This window comes from Heteronotia binoei, unplaced genomic scaffold (genome assembly GCF_032191835.1).
Source record: "Heteronotia binoei isolate CCM8104 ecotype False Entrance Well unplaced genomic scaffold, APGP_CSIRO_Hbin_v1 ptg000881l, whole genome shotgun sequence".
NCBI classification, from domain to species: domain Eukaryota; kingdom Metazoa; phylum Chordata; class Lepidosauria; order Squamata; family Gekkonidae; genus Heteronotia; species Heteronotia binoei.
The window spans coordinates 112,723-127,288 of record NW_026800117.1 but is presented as its reverse complement, the minus strand read 5'-3'; the positions used below and the strand labels follow the sequence as shown (position 1 = coordinate 127,288).

The window sequence follows — 14,566 nt, the reverse complement described above, 5'->3', positions numbered from 1 at the left end:
TGATCCAACAGGGCTTCTCTTATGTTCTCATGTGACACAGAGTGTTGGACTGGAGGAGCCACTGGCCTGATCCAACAGGGCTTCTCTTATGTTCTTATGTGACACAGAGTGTTGGACTGGATGGGCCATTGGCCTGGACCAACAGGGCTTCTCTTATGTTCTTATGTGACACAGAGTGTTGGACTGGAGGGGCCACTGGCCTGATCCAACAGGGCTTCTCTTATGTTCTGGGGGAGCTATTTTTTGAGATAGAGGCACCATATTTTCTGTATAGTATCTAGTGCCCCTCCACAAAATAGCCTCCAAGTTTGAAAACGATTGGACCAGGGAGTCCAGTTCTAAGAGCCCCAAAAGAAGGCGCCCCTATCCTTCATTGTTTCCTATGGAAGGAAAATATTTTGAAAGGTGTGCTGCCCCTTTAAACGTGATGGCCAGAACTCCCTCGGAGTTGAATTATGCTCGCCACACCCTTGTTCCTGGCTCCGCCCCCAATGTCTCCTGGCTCCGCCCCCAGGTGCCCAGATATTTCTTGAATTGGACTCGGCGACCGTCGTTCTCAAGGGGCCGCTGGGGGGGCGGAGCCGACTGAGGCTCTTCCGGCCCCGCCCCCGTCTCCGCGCTCCCTCCCTCCCTCGGCAGGCAGGCAGGCAGGCAGGCGGGCGGGACAGGAAGTGACGGCGGAGGGCCTTCCCGGAGCACTTCCGGGGCAGGGCGGCCAAGGCGCATGCGCCCCGCTGCCTTTCCCGCCGCGATGAGCGCCGCCGCCGGGAGCCTCCTGGAGTCCGACCCCCCCGCCGGCCCCCCCGCCCCCCCGCCGGCGCCGCCCCCCGCCCCCCCCGCGGAAGCCGCCGCCGCCAAGGGCAGCCCCGCCGCCTCCGCCGCCCCCGCAGGAGCCGCAGCCGCAGCAGCAGCCGGTGGGTGGGGGGGGGAGTGGGGGCGGGGCCGCCTCCCCTCGAAGGTCGCTGACTCCGCCCCCTCCCTCCCTCCCCCCCCGCAGGTGCCGCCGCCTCCCCCCCCGAGGGCCCCGCCGCCGCCATCCTCTCCAACGGGGTCTTCGTGCCGCCCGCAGGAGCCCCCAACGGGGACGCCAAGAGCGCCGCCCCCCCCGCCGCCGCCCCCTCCAGCGCCCCCCTCGTCGACTTCCTGCTGCAGCTGGAGGACTACACGCCCACGGTGCCCCCCCCCGCCCCGGGGAAGGGAGGGAGGGGGGAGGGAGAAGGGGCCCCCACCCCTCTAACCCCCCCCCCCTCTCTGCCCGCAGATCCCCGACGCCGTCACCGGCTACTACCTCAACCGCGCAGGCTTCGAGGCTGCAGACCCCCGCATGTAAGGCGGCCAGGCCCCCCCCCCCCCGTGGGGAGGGGAGGGAGGAGGAGGCCCCCTGCAGACCCCGTGGCAGCCCTCTCCCACCGCGGAGGAGAGATGGGGAAGGGTCTGGGCCCACAGGCCTTCCCTGCCCCCCCCCCCCCCCCCAAGAAGCGGCTCTGTAGCCCTCTGCTTCACCCGGAGCTTTTGCCCACAGCATCCGCCTCATCTCCTTGGCTGCCCAGAAGTTCATCTCGGACATCGCCAACGACGCCCTGCAGCACTGCAAGATGAAGGGCACTGCCTCGGGGAGCTCCCGCAACAAGGCAAAGGTCAGCGCTCCAAAGCCGCTCCCTGGGGTCTCAAGGGGCCTCCTGCCTGAATCAGGTTGACCACACTCTCCTCAGCCTTGCTGCTAGAAGCTTAAACCTTCATGCTGGCAGTATGTATGGGATGAGATGTAGGGCTGCCCTTCAAAAGCGCTCACAAATCTCAGGTGCTATAGAATGCTGGCACTGGGCGATTGACCAGTTCACGTCCCAGTGACCGTGTGACGTGTGCTTGGGCAGCTTCACAGTTCAAGGTGCTGGTTGGGGAGGGAGGCTGGCTCAGTGGTAGAGCACCTGCTCGGTAAGCAGAAGGTCCCAGGTTCAATCCCCAGCATCTCCAGCTAAAAAGGCTCCAGGCAAGTAAGCGTGAAAAACCTCAGCTGGAGGCCCTGGAGAGCTACAGTGACCCAGTGGCAGAGCATCTGCTTGGGAAACAGAAGGTCCCCGGTTCAATCCCCGGCATCTCCAGCTAAAAAGGGTCCGGGCAAGTAGGCGTGAAAAACCTCAGCTGCAGACCCTGGAGAGCAGCTGTCAGTCTAAGTAGACAAGACTGACTTGGATAGACCCAGGGGGTCTGATTCAGTAGAAGGCAGCTCCAGGTGTTCTTATGTGGTTGTTGCTTTTGAATTCCTTTGTGGCGTGGGGCATACACAGTTAATGGGACCCCCTTTTCCCATATGATCCTGGGTGCCAGCTGAGGGCAATGGGCCCCTCTTTACCAGTGGTCCCCTCTGCTTGTGAAAGCCACTCAATCACCACCACCACCACCCCTCCGCAGTTGTGAATGGCTGCTCTCCCTCTGAGGAAGAGGACAGAAAGCTCCAGCACTCACTTTCATAAAAAGCACAAAGTGGAATCATGCTGATGTGACTGGCAAGTGGTGGTCACAAACACTGCCAGAGTTGTGGTTTCAACTTGATGTGTGTCACCTGTTTTAACTGCGCCTGTTTCCTTGTGATAAGCTGCTTTGAGCATTGTGTGACAGAGGCAAGCCTCTTGCATCGGCAGCCAGCGGCACACTTCTCAGGCTTCCTCCAGGGAGCAGAAAGGCGGCATGGGGGGGGGGGGGGAAGTGGCACGCTGCCCTTCTCTGAGCCAGCTCTTCCTCCCCGCAGGACAAGAAGTACACGCTGACCATGGAGGACCTGGCTCCAGCGCTGGCAGAGTACGGGATCAACGTCAAGAAGCCGCACTACTTCACTTAGGTGCAGAGCAGCACAGGCACCTTCTGGACTCCTGGCGCTCCCCCCGCTCCCGGTGGTGCTGGTCACCATAACATTAAAGTGCTTTCCTGAGACCACGTGGATCTGCATCCCCTCCCCCCTTCTGGCTGCTGCTGCTAGGAGCAAGGGACCCTGGGCCAGGATGTGTGGCTTGTCGTGCCCTCCCCAGCACCCGTTATCTCCCCCAGACTGTTGGCAGCAGGTTTGTTTGTGTTCTCCTAGAGCTGTTTGACCCCAACGACCACCGAGGCTGAATTGCCTTCTAGGCAGGCTGCTCAGAGAGGAAGTGGTCTTGCGCTTGGGTGAGCATTTCTCATGTAACCGTGGGGCTGTTCCCAGTGAGCAGGGGCCAGGATGCCTCTGCTGGGTTCTTTCGCTAAGGAGGAGCTTCCACTGAGTGCAGGTTGGTGTGCTGGGGGGGGGGCAGTCTGTATTCTAGTTCCTTCACAAGGGAGCTGTCCAGACGCCTCGCATGGGAGCATTTAAGTGGCCAGCTGATGTCTTTTTGTGTGTGTGATGATGCTATTAAAGGGCGACACCTGTTTTTGAATAGGCGGTGGAGTGAATTGACTTTGCTTGAGCTCCTTCCCCGCCCCCCCCCCCCCCCCGCATGCCTTTAACTCTGCCCCTGAACCACAGAATCAGAGTTGGAAGGAGCCAGACAGGCCAGCCTCCTGCTCTCAGTGCAGGGTCAGCCTAGAGCAGGGGTGGCCAAACGGGAGCCACATGTGGCTCTTGAAGCCCCCCTCGGTTGGCTTTGAGAAGTTGATTTCTTCCCATCTGCTTTTTCCTTTCCTCTTTCTTTCCTGTCTTGTGGCTCTCCCACATCTGAGGTTTATTCCACTTGGCTCTTGTGTTGGGCAAGTTTGGCCACCCCTGACTAGGGCTTGTCCAGCTGCTGCTTCAAGACTGCCAGGGAGGGGGGGAGCTCACCACCTGAGGGAGCTGATTCTACTCCTCCTGCAATTTCCCCCCTTAACATCCAGCCTGTACCTTCCCAGTCTTAATTTAAACCCACTGTTGTGAGTCCTCTCCTCGTCTGCTGCTGACAGGAACAGCTCCCTGCCCCCCTCCTCAGCCTCTCCTGCTGGGGCTGCTTGGTCTCCAGGCCCCTGAGCATCCTTGTCACCCTCCTCTGCACCCGCTTCATTTTGCCCACCTCCTTCTTGAAGGGAGGCCTCCAGAACTACACACAAGACTCCAGGGGCAGCCTGAACCACGCGCTGTGCAGCAGGACGTGGACATTATGTCTCTGTTGAGCACATTAGCCTTTTTTGTTGCAGCACCCCACTGGCTGCTCAGGAGGTCCGACAGGAGGGCCCCTTCCAGCTGCGTCCTCCTCAAACCAGTGGAAAAGGAAAGCAAGAGGGCGGAGGGGGCTGGTCTGCAGCACAACGGGGTTTGTGAGGGCCGCCCAGTGGAGTGGCAGAGGGCCCGTTAACCTCTTTTGGCAGAAGTGCCCATGCAGGCTGAGGCTTGCGCTTGCCCTGCAAACTACACGGCCTCCTGGCAGAGGAAGGGGATGGCAGGCCACCTCTGCTTCTCCCTCCATCGGCTGTGATGGCAGGGGGGGGGCACTTGATGCGTGTGCCTGAGCAGCCAAGCAGGCACCCTCTCCGAGAAGCTCACCCTGCCCACTGCTGCCCTGCTGAGGAAGGAGGGCACACGACTCCACTGCTGCCCTGGCTGAGCCCTCCTGCCCATGGGGCGGCTTCAAGGGCTGTGACACGCTGGCTGTCGTGCGCCCCACCATGGGAAGGGAAGGGAAGCGACCCACAGAGTGTCCTTTAATAATAACCGTTTATTTCGTGGCCTCAGAGCTGCGTAGAAAAAGTAAAAACAGTCACAGACGGAGGCAGTGGCTGCAGGCGGCAGAGCGTGAGCTTGCCTTATGGGGGGGGCATGTTGAAGCAGTGAGGGGGGGCTGGTTACAAGGGACTGAAGGACAAGGCAGCTACAGCAAGCAAGCCCCCCGGCTCCTGCAAGAGGGGGGCCAGGCAGTGGCTCCAGCTGTACCGTATGGTCTCAGGGAAGGGGCTGCACTGTGGTGGCACCTCCCCCCCCCCCCCGAAAGGCACTTCTTGGGCAGGGCAGGGCGCAAGCGTCGCAGAAGAGGGAGGCAGACTCCCCCCGCCCCTCACTTCTCCTGCATCTTCTCCAGGATGGGGACGATCATGTCGAACTTGGGGCGCTTGGCTGGGTCCTCGTTCATGCAGATCTTCATCAACTTGCAAATGTGGGGGGAGATGCCGGGGGGGATGGTGGGCCGCAGGCCCTCCAGGGCAACCTAGGAAAGAAAGGCAGACACACACAGGAGGGAAGTGCGGCAGGCCCCGGGGGGGGGGGGGGTTGAGCACCCCCCCCCTTGGTGCCCCCCTCACCTTCATGCCAATCTCCATGTTGGAAAGATCCGCGAAGGGCACCTCCCGCGTCACCAGCTCCCAGAGCAGCACGGCAAAACTCCACATGTCTGCAGAGCGGCGGTTGATCTCCTCGGCCTTCTTCTGCAGAGCTGGAAGCGGCAAGCAGGGAGGAAGGGGGGGCAGGCCGGCCGGCCAGCAGGAGACAGGAGCCCCCCCTCAGGGGTCAGCGTGGCTGTTGGGCCTGCCCCAGGTCTCCCTCCCACCCACCCTGTTCATTCCTGCCCCTCCACCTGCCTGAGCCAGGCTGCCCAGAAAAGAGGGCCGAGCTGAGACCCCCCCCCCGCCACTCACCCTCCGGCGCCACCCACGCAGGGGCATACATCCTGCCTGGGCACTGGAAGGAGAACTTGACGTCCGCCATGCTGATTCGTGCAGTCATGTCCTCATCAATCTGGCGGAGAAGACAGGCTGCTGCTGCGTCTGAGCTCCCCGGAGGCCCCCTCCGGTGCCCAAAGCCCCCCCCCCCACTCACCATGATGCTGCGGCTGTTCAGGTGGTGGCGAGGGATGAGCGGCTCCAGGGTGTGCAGGAAGGCCATGCCCCGTGCCACGTCCAGGGCAAACTTCACCGCCTGGCTCTGGTCCACCACAAAGTCTGCCCCGAGAGGAGAGAGAGGAGAGGTGCCTTAGAGGCACTCAGAGCAGAACCCTTGAGAAGCAGCTGCTGCTGGTGGAGGGCCCACCACTCCCCTCCCCTCCCCTCCCACCAGGAGGATGCTGGGGGGGGGCGCTGTTCCTCTGCCAGCAAGTGACTGTCCTCCCCCCACCCCTGGCAGGCCCCCAGACGCCTGGAGGGGAGCAGAAGGCGGTTGTGCCCTCCTGCTGACCGGGCAGCACCACATCCGGAGGAGGAGATGGGATTTATATCCTGCCATGCACTGCCTGAAAGACTCTCAGAGCAGCTTCCAGTCTCCTTTCCTTCCTCTCCCCCCAGCAAACAGCCTGTGAGGTTCTTGAGAGGAACAGCTCTGAGAGAGTTATGAGAGAACCAAGGCCATTCCAGCAGGTGCAAGTGGAGAAGTGGGGAATCCAACCCGGTTCTCCCAGATAAGAGAGCTCTGGCTGACCCAAGGCCATTCCAGCAGCTGCAAGTGGAGAAGTGGGGAATCCAACCCGGTTCTCCCAGATAAGAGAGCTCTGGCTGACCCAAGGCCATTCCAGCAGCTGCAAGGGGAGGAGTGGGGAATCAAACCCGGTTCTCCCTGATAAGAGAGCTCTGGCTGACCCAAGGCCATTCCAGCAGGTGCAAGTGGAGGAGTGGGGAATCAAACCCAGTTCTCCAGATAAGAGAGCTCTGGCTGACCCAGGGCCATTCCAGCAGGTGCAAGTGGAGGAGTGGGGAATCAAACCCAGTTCTCCCAGATAAGAGAGCTCTGGCTGACCCAAGGCCATTCCAGCAGGTGCAAGTGGAGGAGTGGGGAATCAAACCTGGTTCTCCCAGATAAGAGAGCTCTGGCTGACCCAAGGCCATTCCAGCAGGTGCAAGTGGAGGAGTGGGGAATCAAACCCGGTTCTCCCAGATAAGAGAGCTCTGGCTGACCCAAGGTCATTCCAGCAGCTACAAGTAGAGGAGTGGGGTATCAAATCCAGTTCTCCCAGATAACAGTCCATGCATTTAACCATGACACCAGACTGGCTCTCAACCTCAGCAAAATTGTGGTGACCAGAGAGGAATCTCTAGACCTATTGGGGAAATTAAAAACCATGAAGTCTCTGGGTCCTGAGGGCAGACACTCCGGCGTTCTCAAGGAACTCTGTGTGAGAAACTTGATCCTATTAACCTGCATATATAATCCTATCGCTAAATTCAGTCCCTGGACTAGAAGGCTGGAGAGTAGCAGATGTGACACTAATTTTTAAAAAGAAATCCCGGGGGGAGCTCAGAAATTATAGACGGGGCCACCTAATGTTTGTCCCAGGCCAGTTAGTAGAAACTGTCACAGAATCAGTCCAACCCCCAGCACAATGCGGGATTTCACAAATACCTCCCCCCCCTCCCACACACACACCGCCAGTGACCCCTGCAGGCCCTATGCTCAGAAGATGGCAGAAGCCTCCAGGATCCCTGGGCAAACTGGCCTGGAGAAGAATTTCTGACTGACCCCCAAGTGTCAATCAGCATTTCCCTGGGTCCTTGTGGGAAGGGGTCACAAGAACTAAGCACTGATGCAGCCTTCCTGTCCTCCTCCCCTGGATCTGCCTAAGTCAAAGAGAATTGTTAGGCCCACAGAAAAGATCAGCAGGGCTTCTGCAGAGGGCAGTCCTGCCTCATCAGCCTTTCTTGAGTTCTCTGAGAAAGAGAACGACAAGGGTGACCTGGTGGACATTATATACCTGGACTTTCAAACTAGGCACCTCCCCTAAGACTCCTGAGTGAACTTAGCAGTTGTGAGATAACAGGAAGAGTTCTTATGGCTTAAAAGCTGGTTAAATGACTGGAAGCAAAGAGTAGGAATCCATGGACAGTTCTTACAGGGGAGGGAAGGAAGGAAGCAGTGGGGTCCCACAAAACTAATATTGGGGCAGCCATTTCCCCCCCCAAGAGGAGCTCCACAAACTGAGCGAGGGAGTGAAGATCTAGCAAGTGAAGTCCACTGATGGTGTCAGGTGATGCACACTGGGACAAAACATCCTAACTTGGAGGCTAGGCTAGCGGGGCCAAACATGCTGACCTCTCTTCACCATCTTCAAGTACTTGAAGGGCTGTCATATAAAGGATGGTGCAGAATTGTTTTCTGTGGCCCCAGAAGGTAGGGTCAGAACCAGTGGGTTGAAATTAAATCAAAAGAGTTTCCGGTTCCACATCAGGAAGATGTTCCTGACTGTTAGAGCGGTTCCTCAGTGGAACAGGCTCTCTCGGGAGGTGGTGGGCTCTCCTTCCTCGGAGGTTTTTAAGTAGAGGCCAGATGGCCATCTGACAGCAATGCTGACCCTGTGAATTTGGGGAGGGGTGGAATTTCTGAGTTTCCTGCATTCTGCAGGGGGTTGGACTAGATGACCCTGGAGGTCCCTTCCAACTCTATATGATTTTCCTTCCATGGAGGTTTTTCAACAGAGGCTAGATGGCCATCTGACAGCAATGAAGATTCTGTGGATTGAGGGGGAGGTGTTTGTGAGTTTCCTGCATTCTGCAGGGGGTTGGACTAGATGACCCTGGAGATCCCTTCCAACTCTAGGATTCTATGACCCTCGCTGGTCTGATCCAGCAAGGCTCTTCTGACATTCTTATGAAAGCCTTGGTCTCTCTGCCCTGTTGCTGGCCCTCCAGAGGAACTGACTGGCCCCTGTGTGAGAGAGGAGGCTGGACTAGATGGACCCTCCCTGGTCTGACCCAGCAGGGCTCTTCTGATGTTCTTCTCAGGGGAAGGCCTCGACCTCTCTGCCCTGTTGTTGGCCCTTAAGAGGAACTAGGTGGCCACTGTGTGAGACAGGAGGCTGGACTAGATGGACCCTCCCTGGTCTGACCCAGCAGGGCTCTTCTGATGTTCTTCTCATGGGAAGGACTCGGCCTCTCTGCCCTGTTGTTGGCTCTCCAGAGGAACTGACTGGCCCCTGTGCGAGACAGGATGCTGGACTAGATGGACCCTCCCTGGTCTGACCCAGAAGGGCTCTTCTGAGGTTCTTCTCAGGGGAAGGCCTCGGCCTCTCTGCCCTGTTGTTGGCCCTCCAGAGGAACTGGCTGGCCACTGTGTGAGATGGGAGGCTGGACTAGATGGACCCTCCCTGGTCTGACCCAGCAGGGCTCTTCTGATGCTCTTCTCAGGGGAAGGCCTCAGCCTCTCTGCCCTGTTACTGGCCCTCCAGAGGAACTGGCTGGCCCCTGTGCGAGACAGGATGCTGGACTAGATGGACCCTCCCTGGTCTGACCCAGCAGGACTCTTCTGATGCTCTTCTCAGGGGAAGGCCTCAGCCTCTCTGCCCTGTTACTGGCCCTCCAGAGGAACTGGCTGGCCCCTGTGCGAGACAGGATGCTGGACTAGATGGACCCTCGCTGGTCTGACCCAGCACGCCTCTTCTGATTTTCTTCTTAGGGGAAGGCCTCAGCCTCTCTGCCCTGTTACTGGCCCTCCAGAGGAACTGGCTGGCCCCTGTGCGAGACAGGATGCTGGACTAGATGGACCCTCCCTGGTCTGACCCAGCAGGGCTCTTCTGAGGTTCTTCTCAGGGGAAGGCCTCGGCCTCTCTGCCCTGTTGTTGGCCCTCCAGAGGAACTGGCTGGCCACTGTGTGAGATGGGAGGCTGGACTAGATGGACCCTCCCTGGTCTGACCCAGCAGGGCTCTTCTGATGCTCTTCTCAGGGGAAGGCCTCAGCCTCTCTGCCCTGTTACTGGCCCTCCAGAGGAACTGGCTGGCCCCTGTGCGAGACAGGATGCTGGACTAGATGGACCCTCCCTGGTCTGACCCAGCAGGACTCTTCTGATGCTCTTCTCAGGGGAAGGCCTCAGCCTCTCTGCCCTGTTGTTGGCCCTCCAGAGGAACTGGCTGGCCACTGTGTGAGACAGGAGGCTGGACTAGATGGCCCCTCCCTGGTCTGAACCTGCAGGGCTCCTCTTCTGTTCTTTCTCCTGCAGCCACATTTCCAGCTGTGCACCTGAGAGAGGAAGGGGTTCTTGCCCTAGTGGGGCTGAGGCATCCCATCCCGCCCCCCGAAGGACCAACTCACTCGTGCCTTCGTGGAGCACGTTGTAGAGGGAGCCGTAGGGCATCCAGTGGGTGATGATGATGGGGTGGGGGGCAGGTGGAGCCTGGCAGGCCCCGAGTACAGGCAGCACGTTGGGGTGTGAGAAGATCCTGCCGAGCAGAGAAAAGGACACCGGTGAAGCGGGAAGGATTCAGCAGCTCCCACCCAGAGTGGCCCCACCCCCACCCCACCCCACCCCACCTGAGCTTCGGGTACTCCTCGTTGAAATCGCGGCTCTTCCGTGTCGTCCAGTCCCGGATCTTCAGCACCTTGATGACGATGTCGTTGCCTTGCCAGCGCCCCTTCCACAGCTGTGGGGAAGCCAGGGGGTCACGATGGGAACGGGCAGAGAAGCCTGGACTGTGGGGAATCGGCCACAGGGACAGAGTGGCCAACTGGGAGGAGTAGGGTGGGGGGGGCACACACTTCACAGTAAGCCTCCCTCTGAGCTATCCGGGGAGGGAAAGTTCAGCACCTCTCCTGATTGGTTCTCGTTGAGTTTTTGGCCCAGGCTCAGCTGCCGGAAGTCGATCCCAGCCAGTTTATTTAAAGTCCCGTTGCCTGGAAGATACAGGAAGCCAAGTCTCAAGACTCAGCTGCTGCAAGAGGAGCTGCCCCGACAGAGGGCTCCCAGCCTCCCCAGTCTCTCCCCCCCCCCCCACAATTCCTCCCTCTGCATGGTAGGAAGAGGTCTCTTACGGGGCCGCGTCCGTGTCGTGCCCTTCCAGAAGGTGTCTTTGTATGGAATGCGGGTCAGGCTTTGGCCCAGCTTCTCTGCACGTTCTGCAGGGAGAAAGCAGTCAGGGAAGAGGAAGCTCCCCCCACTCAGACCCCCGTCTCCACAGGGCGCCTGCCCATCCCCGCTTCAAAGGCTGGCCCTGCTCATGCCCTCGCAGCCCCCTGCCCCAGGAGCCAGAGCTCCCTCACCTCTCAGCAAGTCCCGCAGGGGCGCCTTGGCCTTGTCCAGGGGCGTCTCCCCGTATTTGTTGCAGATGCTGACAAGGGCCCCGCTGCTCACCAGGTCCTGATGAGGAAAGAGCACCTCACTCACCCCGCCTGCAGCCTCACCGCAACGCCCCAGCTGACCCCAGCGGGCTTCACCACACCCCCCCCCTCCCCGTGTCCTCACCTCGGCCACCTGCTCCTGACCCCAAAAGCAGGCATAGTGAAGCGGGGTGTTTCCGTGCTCGTTCACCGCGTTGATGTCAGCTTTGAACTGGATGAGCTGGGCAGGAGGAGGAAGGCAGAAGGGCTGAGGAGGGCCTGGCCCCAGCTGTGCGTGCACTTCCTCCCTCTCCCCGCAGGGGGCATCTCGGGGGGGGGGGGGGGAGGAGCCAGGGCTGGTCCCAGGGGGAGGACGGTGGAGTTCTTTGGGACCAGGCGGCTGGCAGGGCCTCCTACCTTCTGCACGATGTCGCGGTGGCCGTGGCTGGCCGCCAGGTGCAGGGGGCTGTCATCGCCACGGTTCATGACATTGATGCGCGCGCCTCGCATGACCAGCATGTCCACCACGCTGGAGCGGCCCTCCCGGCAGGCCCAGTGCAGGGGGCTGAAGCCGTGGTCATCTCTAAGGGGAGAGAGAGAGCCGGGCTCAGCACCAGCCCGGGAGGGGGGGGAGGCAGGCCTGAGGAAGAGCCCCAACCTGTGCCCAGCCCCCCCCCCCTGCCTGAGGTGACATCATCGCGTGGGGCACTGAGACCAGGAAGACCCTGTAGGGCCTCCCCCCCTTGGCGTCTCCGAGGGTGGAAGGAGGGCTCCGGGACGGTGCGAGTGGGGAGGGGCGCCCTAGGCGATCGCCTAGGTCCCGGAGGGGGGGCGCCTTGCTCGGAAGGCCAAAGGCCCCCCCCCTCGATCCCGCTCAGCCTGGGGCGGCGGCAGGAGAGGAGCGGGAGCGGGCCGGCCCTTAAAAGGGCATCAGCAGCAGCCGCGGGGGGGGGGGGTCCGGGGTCCGGCCAGAGCGGGTGCAGGTTCGAATCCTCCCACCCCTGGTTGAGGTCGTTCTCGGTGTTGTCGAGCCAGAGGCGGACGGCCACGGCGTTGCCCTCCCGGCACTGCGTGAAGATGTCGTCCATGGCGAGGGCGGGCGGGCGGGAGAAGGCTGCTGCTGGTGCTGGTGCCGCTGCTCGGGCGCCTCCCTCCTCCCCCCTCCCTCTGCAGCGGCAGCGCCCTCTGGCGGCAGGGCCTCCGGGCGGCAGGGGGCGCTGTGGCGGGCGGGCGACGGGGCGTGACGTCACTGGTCGGCGCCGCGCCGGCCCGGAAGTGGCAGACCCTGCGCCCCCAGTCCCGGGCCATGTTCGCCGAGGCCGCCTGGAGCGACGCCGAAGCACCGGCCGCCCCCTCCGCCCCCTGCCCGCGGCCCAGGCCCCTCCCCCGCAGGGCGCTCCTCGCCGTCCTCCGGCGCCTCCAGGCCGCGGCCAGGCCCAGCCCCTCCCGCCCGGAGCCTGCCCTCGCGGAGGAGGGGGACCGAGGTGGGCCAGCCGAGGGGCGGGCGGGGGCGCCCTCCGACACAGCCTCTCTTTCTCCCCCAGGGGAAGCTGCAGCTGGAGCAGGCCCCGTGCCTGGGGACAAGCGGAAGAACACGCCTGCAGAAGAGGAGGAGGAGGAGGAGAAGCCAAAGCAGCTGCTGACCAGGAAGCAATGGAGGAACCGGCAAAAGAACAAGAGGCGGCAGAAGAACAAGTTCAAGGTCGGCAGGGACGCCTTGGCACTGCCCCTCGAAGCCTCTCCGCCACCCCAGGAGCCTCTCGACAGGCGAGCAGCTGCCCTGCGGCTGCAGGTGGAGGAGCGCCTGGATTCTGCCCGCTTCCGCTACATTAACCAGCAGCTGTACACCCGCCCCAGCCGCGAGGCAGCCCGTCTCTTCCAGGAAGACCCCGAAGCCTTTGCTATCTATCACCGTGGCTTTGCCCAACAGGTGGCACGTTGGCCTGAAAACCCCGTGCAGCGCTTTGTGCGTTATCTCCGGAAAAGGTAACGGGGGTGGGAGGCTCTTTGGCTGCAGGTTGAGCAAGCACTCAGGCAGGATGAGACTGTGACTGCCACATGTGCATACTTGCAGCCCAACAAGAAAAAGTGCTTGAGAGCGCGTCTTGGCTTCAGTTTTTGCCACCACTACTGCTTCCTTTTTCCTTGGCAGGCCGGCTTCATTGGTGGTGGCAGATTTTGGCTGTGGCGATTGCACACTGGCCCGCAGCATTCAAAACAAAGTGCACTGCTTTGACTTGGTGGCCCTGGACCCTCGTGTCATCATCTGTGACATGTCCCAGGTATCTCAGAGAAGGCGGGGGTGGACACTCCCTGGACCTTAGCAGACTAGGCTCCTGCCACCCTGTGTCTCCCAACCCCGGCCCCATTCTTCCCCTGCCCTCTCACACCCTGTCTTGGGGCATCATCTCATTCTCTCCTCCCCCCCCCCCCCCCCACCATTGTTCCTGGCTTCTCCTGCTACAGGTGCCCCTGGAAGCTGAATCAGTGGACGTGGTGGTTTTCTGCTTGGCACTCATGGGGACTAATCTGTGTGAGATCCTGGAAGAGGCCAACCGGGTGCTGCGAACTGGGTAATTGGGGTTACGACGGCTGTGGGGACAAGAGAGAGAGCTGGTTCTGGGGGTGATGGTAGGGTCGGGGTGCAGCAGACCGTGACTTTGCTCCTTTATCTGAGCACAGCCTGGGAAGGTGGTTCTGACCAGCCTTGCATCACTTTCCTGTGAAACAATCTGCCTCTTAGGGCTGTGAGTAAGGGTGCCTTTAACCAAAGCTAGGCTTCTGTTTGCATCCTCTGCTGTGATGGAGTGGTAGGAATCAGAGCTCTCACCAGTTAAAACTGTGCCTTTCCAAATGGCAGAGCCATTGTCTTTAAAATTGCTCCCCCCTCTTTTGACGATCCGCCAGAGCTTCAGCTGCTTCCTTTTGTGACTTCTGCAGACTGCAGACGTTCTTTGAAGGAGCAGGCTGGGCAGGGGGAGGGGAGGGAGGTGGGTGGGTAGCTTGACCCTCTGAATGCTGACTGTCCATCAGTGCCGCATTTCCCCATGGGACCTCCCAGGGGCTCACTCTCTCCCTTGTGCAGGCCTTGGTGACGGGGTGTACTCTTTTCCTGCAGGGGCACCCTGCTAGTGGCCGAGGTGGCCAGTCGTTTTGCAGACCTGCGGGCCTTTTTGGGGGCGCTGTCCAGGCTGGGCTTCCAGCTGATCTCCAAGGTGAGCAGGGGAGGGGTGGCCTGCGTTTTCTCCGGGGTGCGGTGGGACAGGGCGTTCTGCCTGACTGGCGAGCTCCCCCTTCTCTCTCCCCCTTGCAGGACGTCTCTGGCTCCCATTTCTACGCGCTGGAGCTGCGGAAGACGAGCGGCGCTAGGACCGGGAAGGCGCCGGCGGGCTTGGCGCTGCTGCCGTGCCTGTACAAGCGACGCTGAGGGGCGGGGCGGGGGCGCGATGACGTCAGTGGCGTGCGTGTTGAATAAAGTGCCTGGGCTGGAGTCTGTCGTGTGGCGTGTGATTGGTGGCGGGCGGGAGGGGAGCGGGACGCGCGGTGGCTGCCGGGGGTTGTAGTGCGGGCGGCGGGGCGCAGGCGCAGTGCGGGTGGTGGGCAGGGAAGGGCAGGGAGGCG

At 61.1% G+C, this 14,566-nt stretch overlaps 3 protein-coding genes across 3 annotated transcripts; 2 read left to right on the top strand and 1 right to left on the bottom strand.

Moving 5' to 3' along the window:
* Positions 1-724: 724 nt before the first annotated feature.
* Positions 725-3,407, top strand: TAF10 (TATA-box binding protein associated factor 10). The gene is made up of 5 exons (XM_060263795.1): positions 725-944; positions 998-1,173; positions 1,262-1,326; positions 1,523-1,637; positions 2,750-3,407. Exons 1-5 carry the CDS (start codon positions 725-727, stop codon positions 2,837-2,839), a joined length of 666 nt encoding a protein of 221 aa, XP_060119778.1. The 3' UTR covers positions 2,840-3,407.
* Positions 3,408-4,638: 1,231 nt separating this feature from the next.
* Positions 4,639-12,116, bottom strand: ILK (integrin linked kinase). Its single transcript, XM_060263790.1, has 12 exons — positions 11,945-12,116; positions 11,363-11,528; positions 11,091-11,186; positions 10,889-10,985; positions 10,661-10,744; positions 10,437-10,522; positions 10,163-10,272; positions 9,944-10,071; positions 5,753-5,874; positions 5,572-5,671; positions 5,239-5,369; positions 4,639-5,144 (listed from the first exon to the last, which is right to left on the bottom strand). The coding sequence occupies exons 1-12, from the start codon at positions 12,031-12,033 to the stop codon at positions 4,995-4,997; spliced, it is 1,359 nt and encodes a 452-aa protein (XP_060119773.1). The 5' UTR covers positions 12,034-12,116; the 3' UTR covers positions 4,639-4,994.
* Positions 12,117-12,251: 135 nt separating this feature from the next.
* Positions 12,252-14,435, top strand: RRP8 (ribosomal RNA processing 8). The gene is made up of 5 exons (XM_060263785.1): positions 12,252-12,931; positions 13,098-13,227; positions 13,412-13,518; positions 14,064-14,160; positions 14,259-14,435. Exons 1-5 carry the CDS (start codon positions 12,252-12,254, stop codon positions 14,370-14,372), a joined length of 1,128 nt encoding a protein of 375 aa, XP_060119768.1. The 3' UTR covers positions 14,373-14,435.
* The last annotated feature ends 131 nt before the right edge of the window (positions 14,436-14,566 follow it).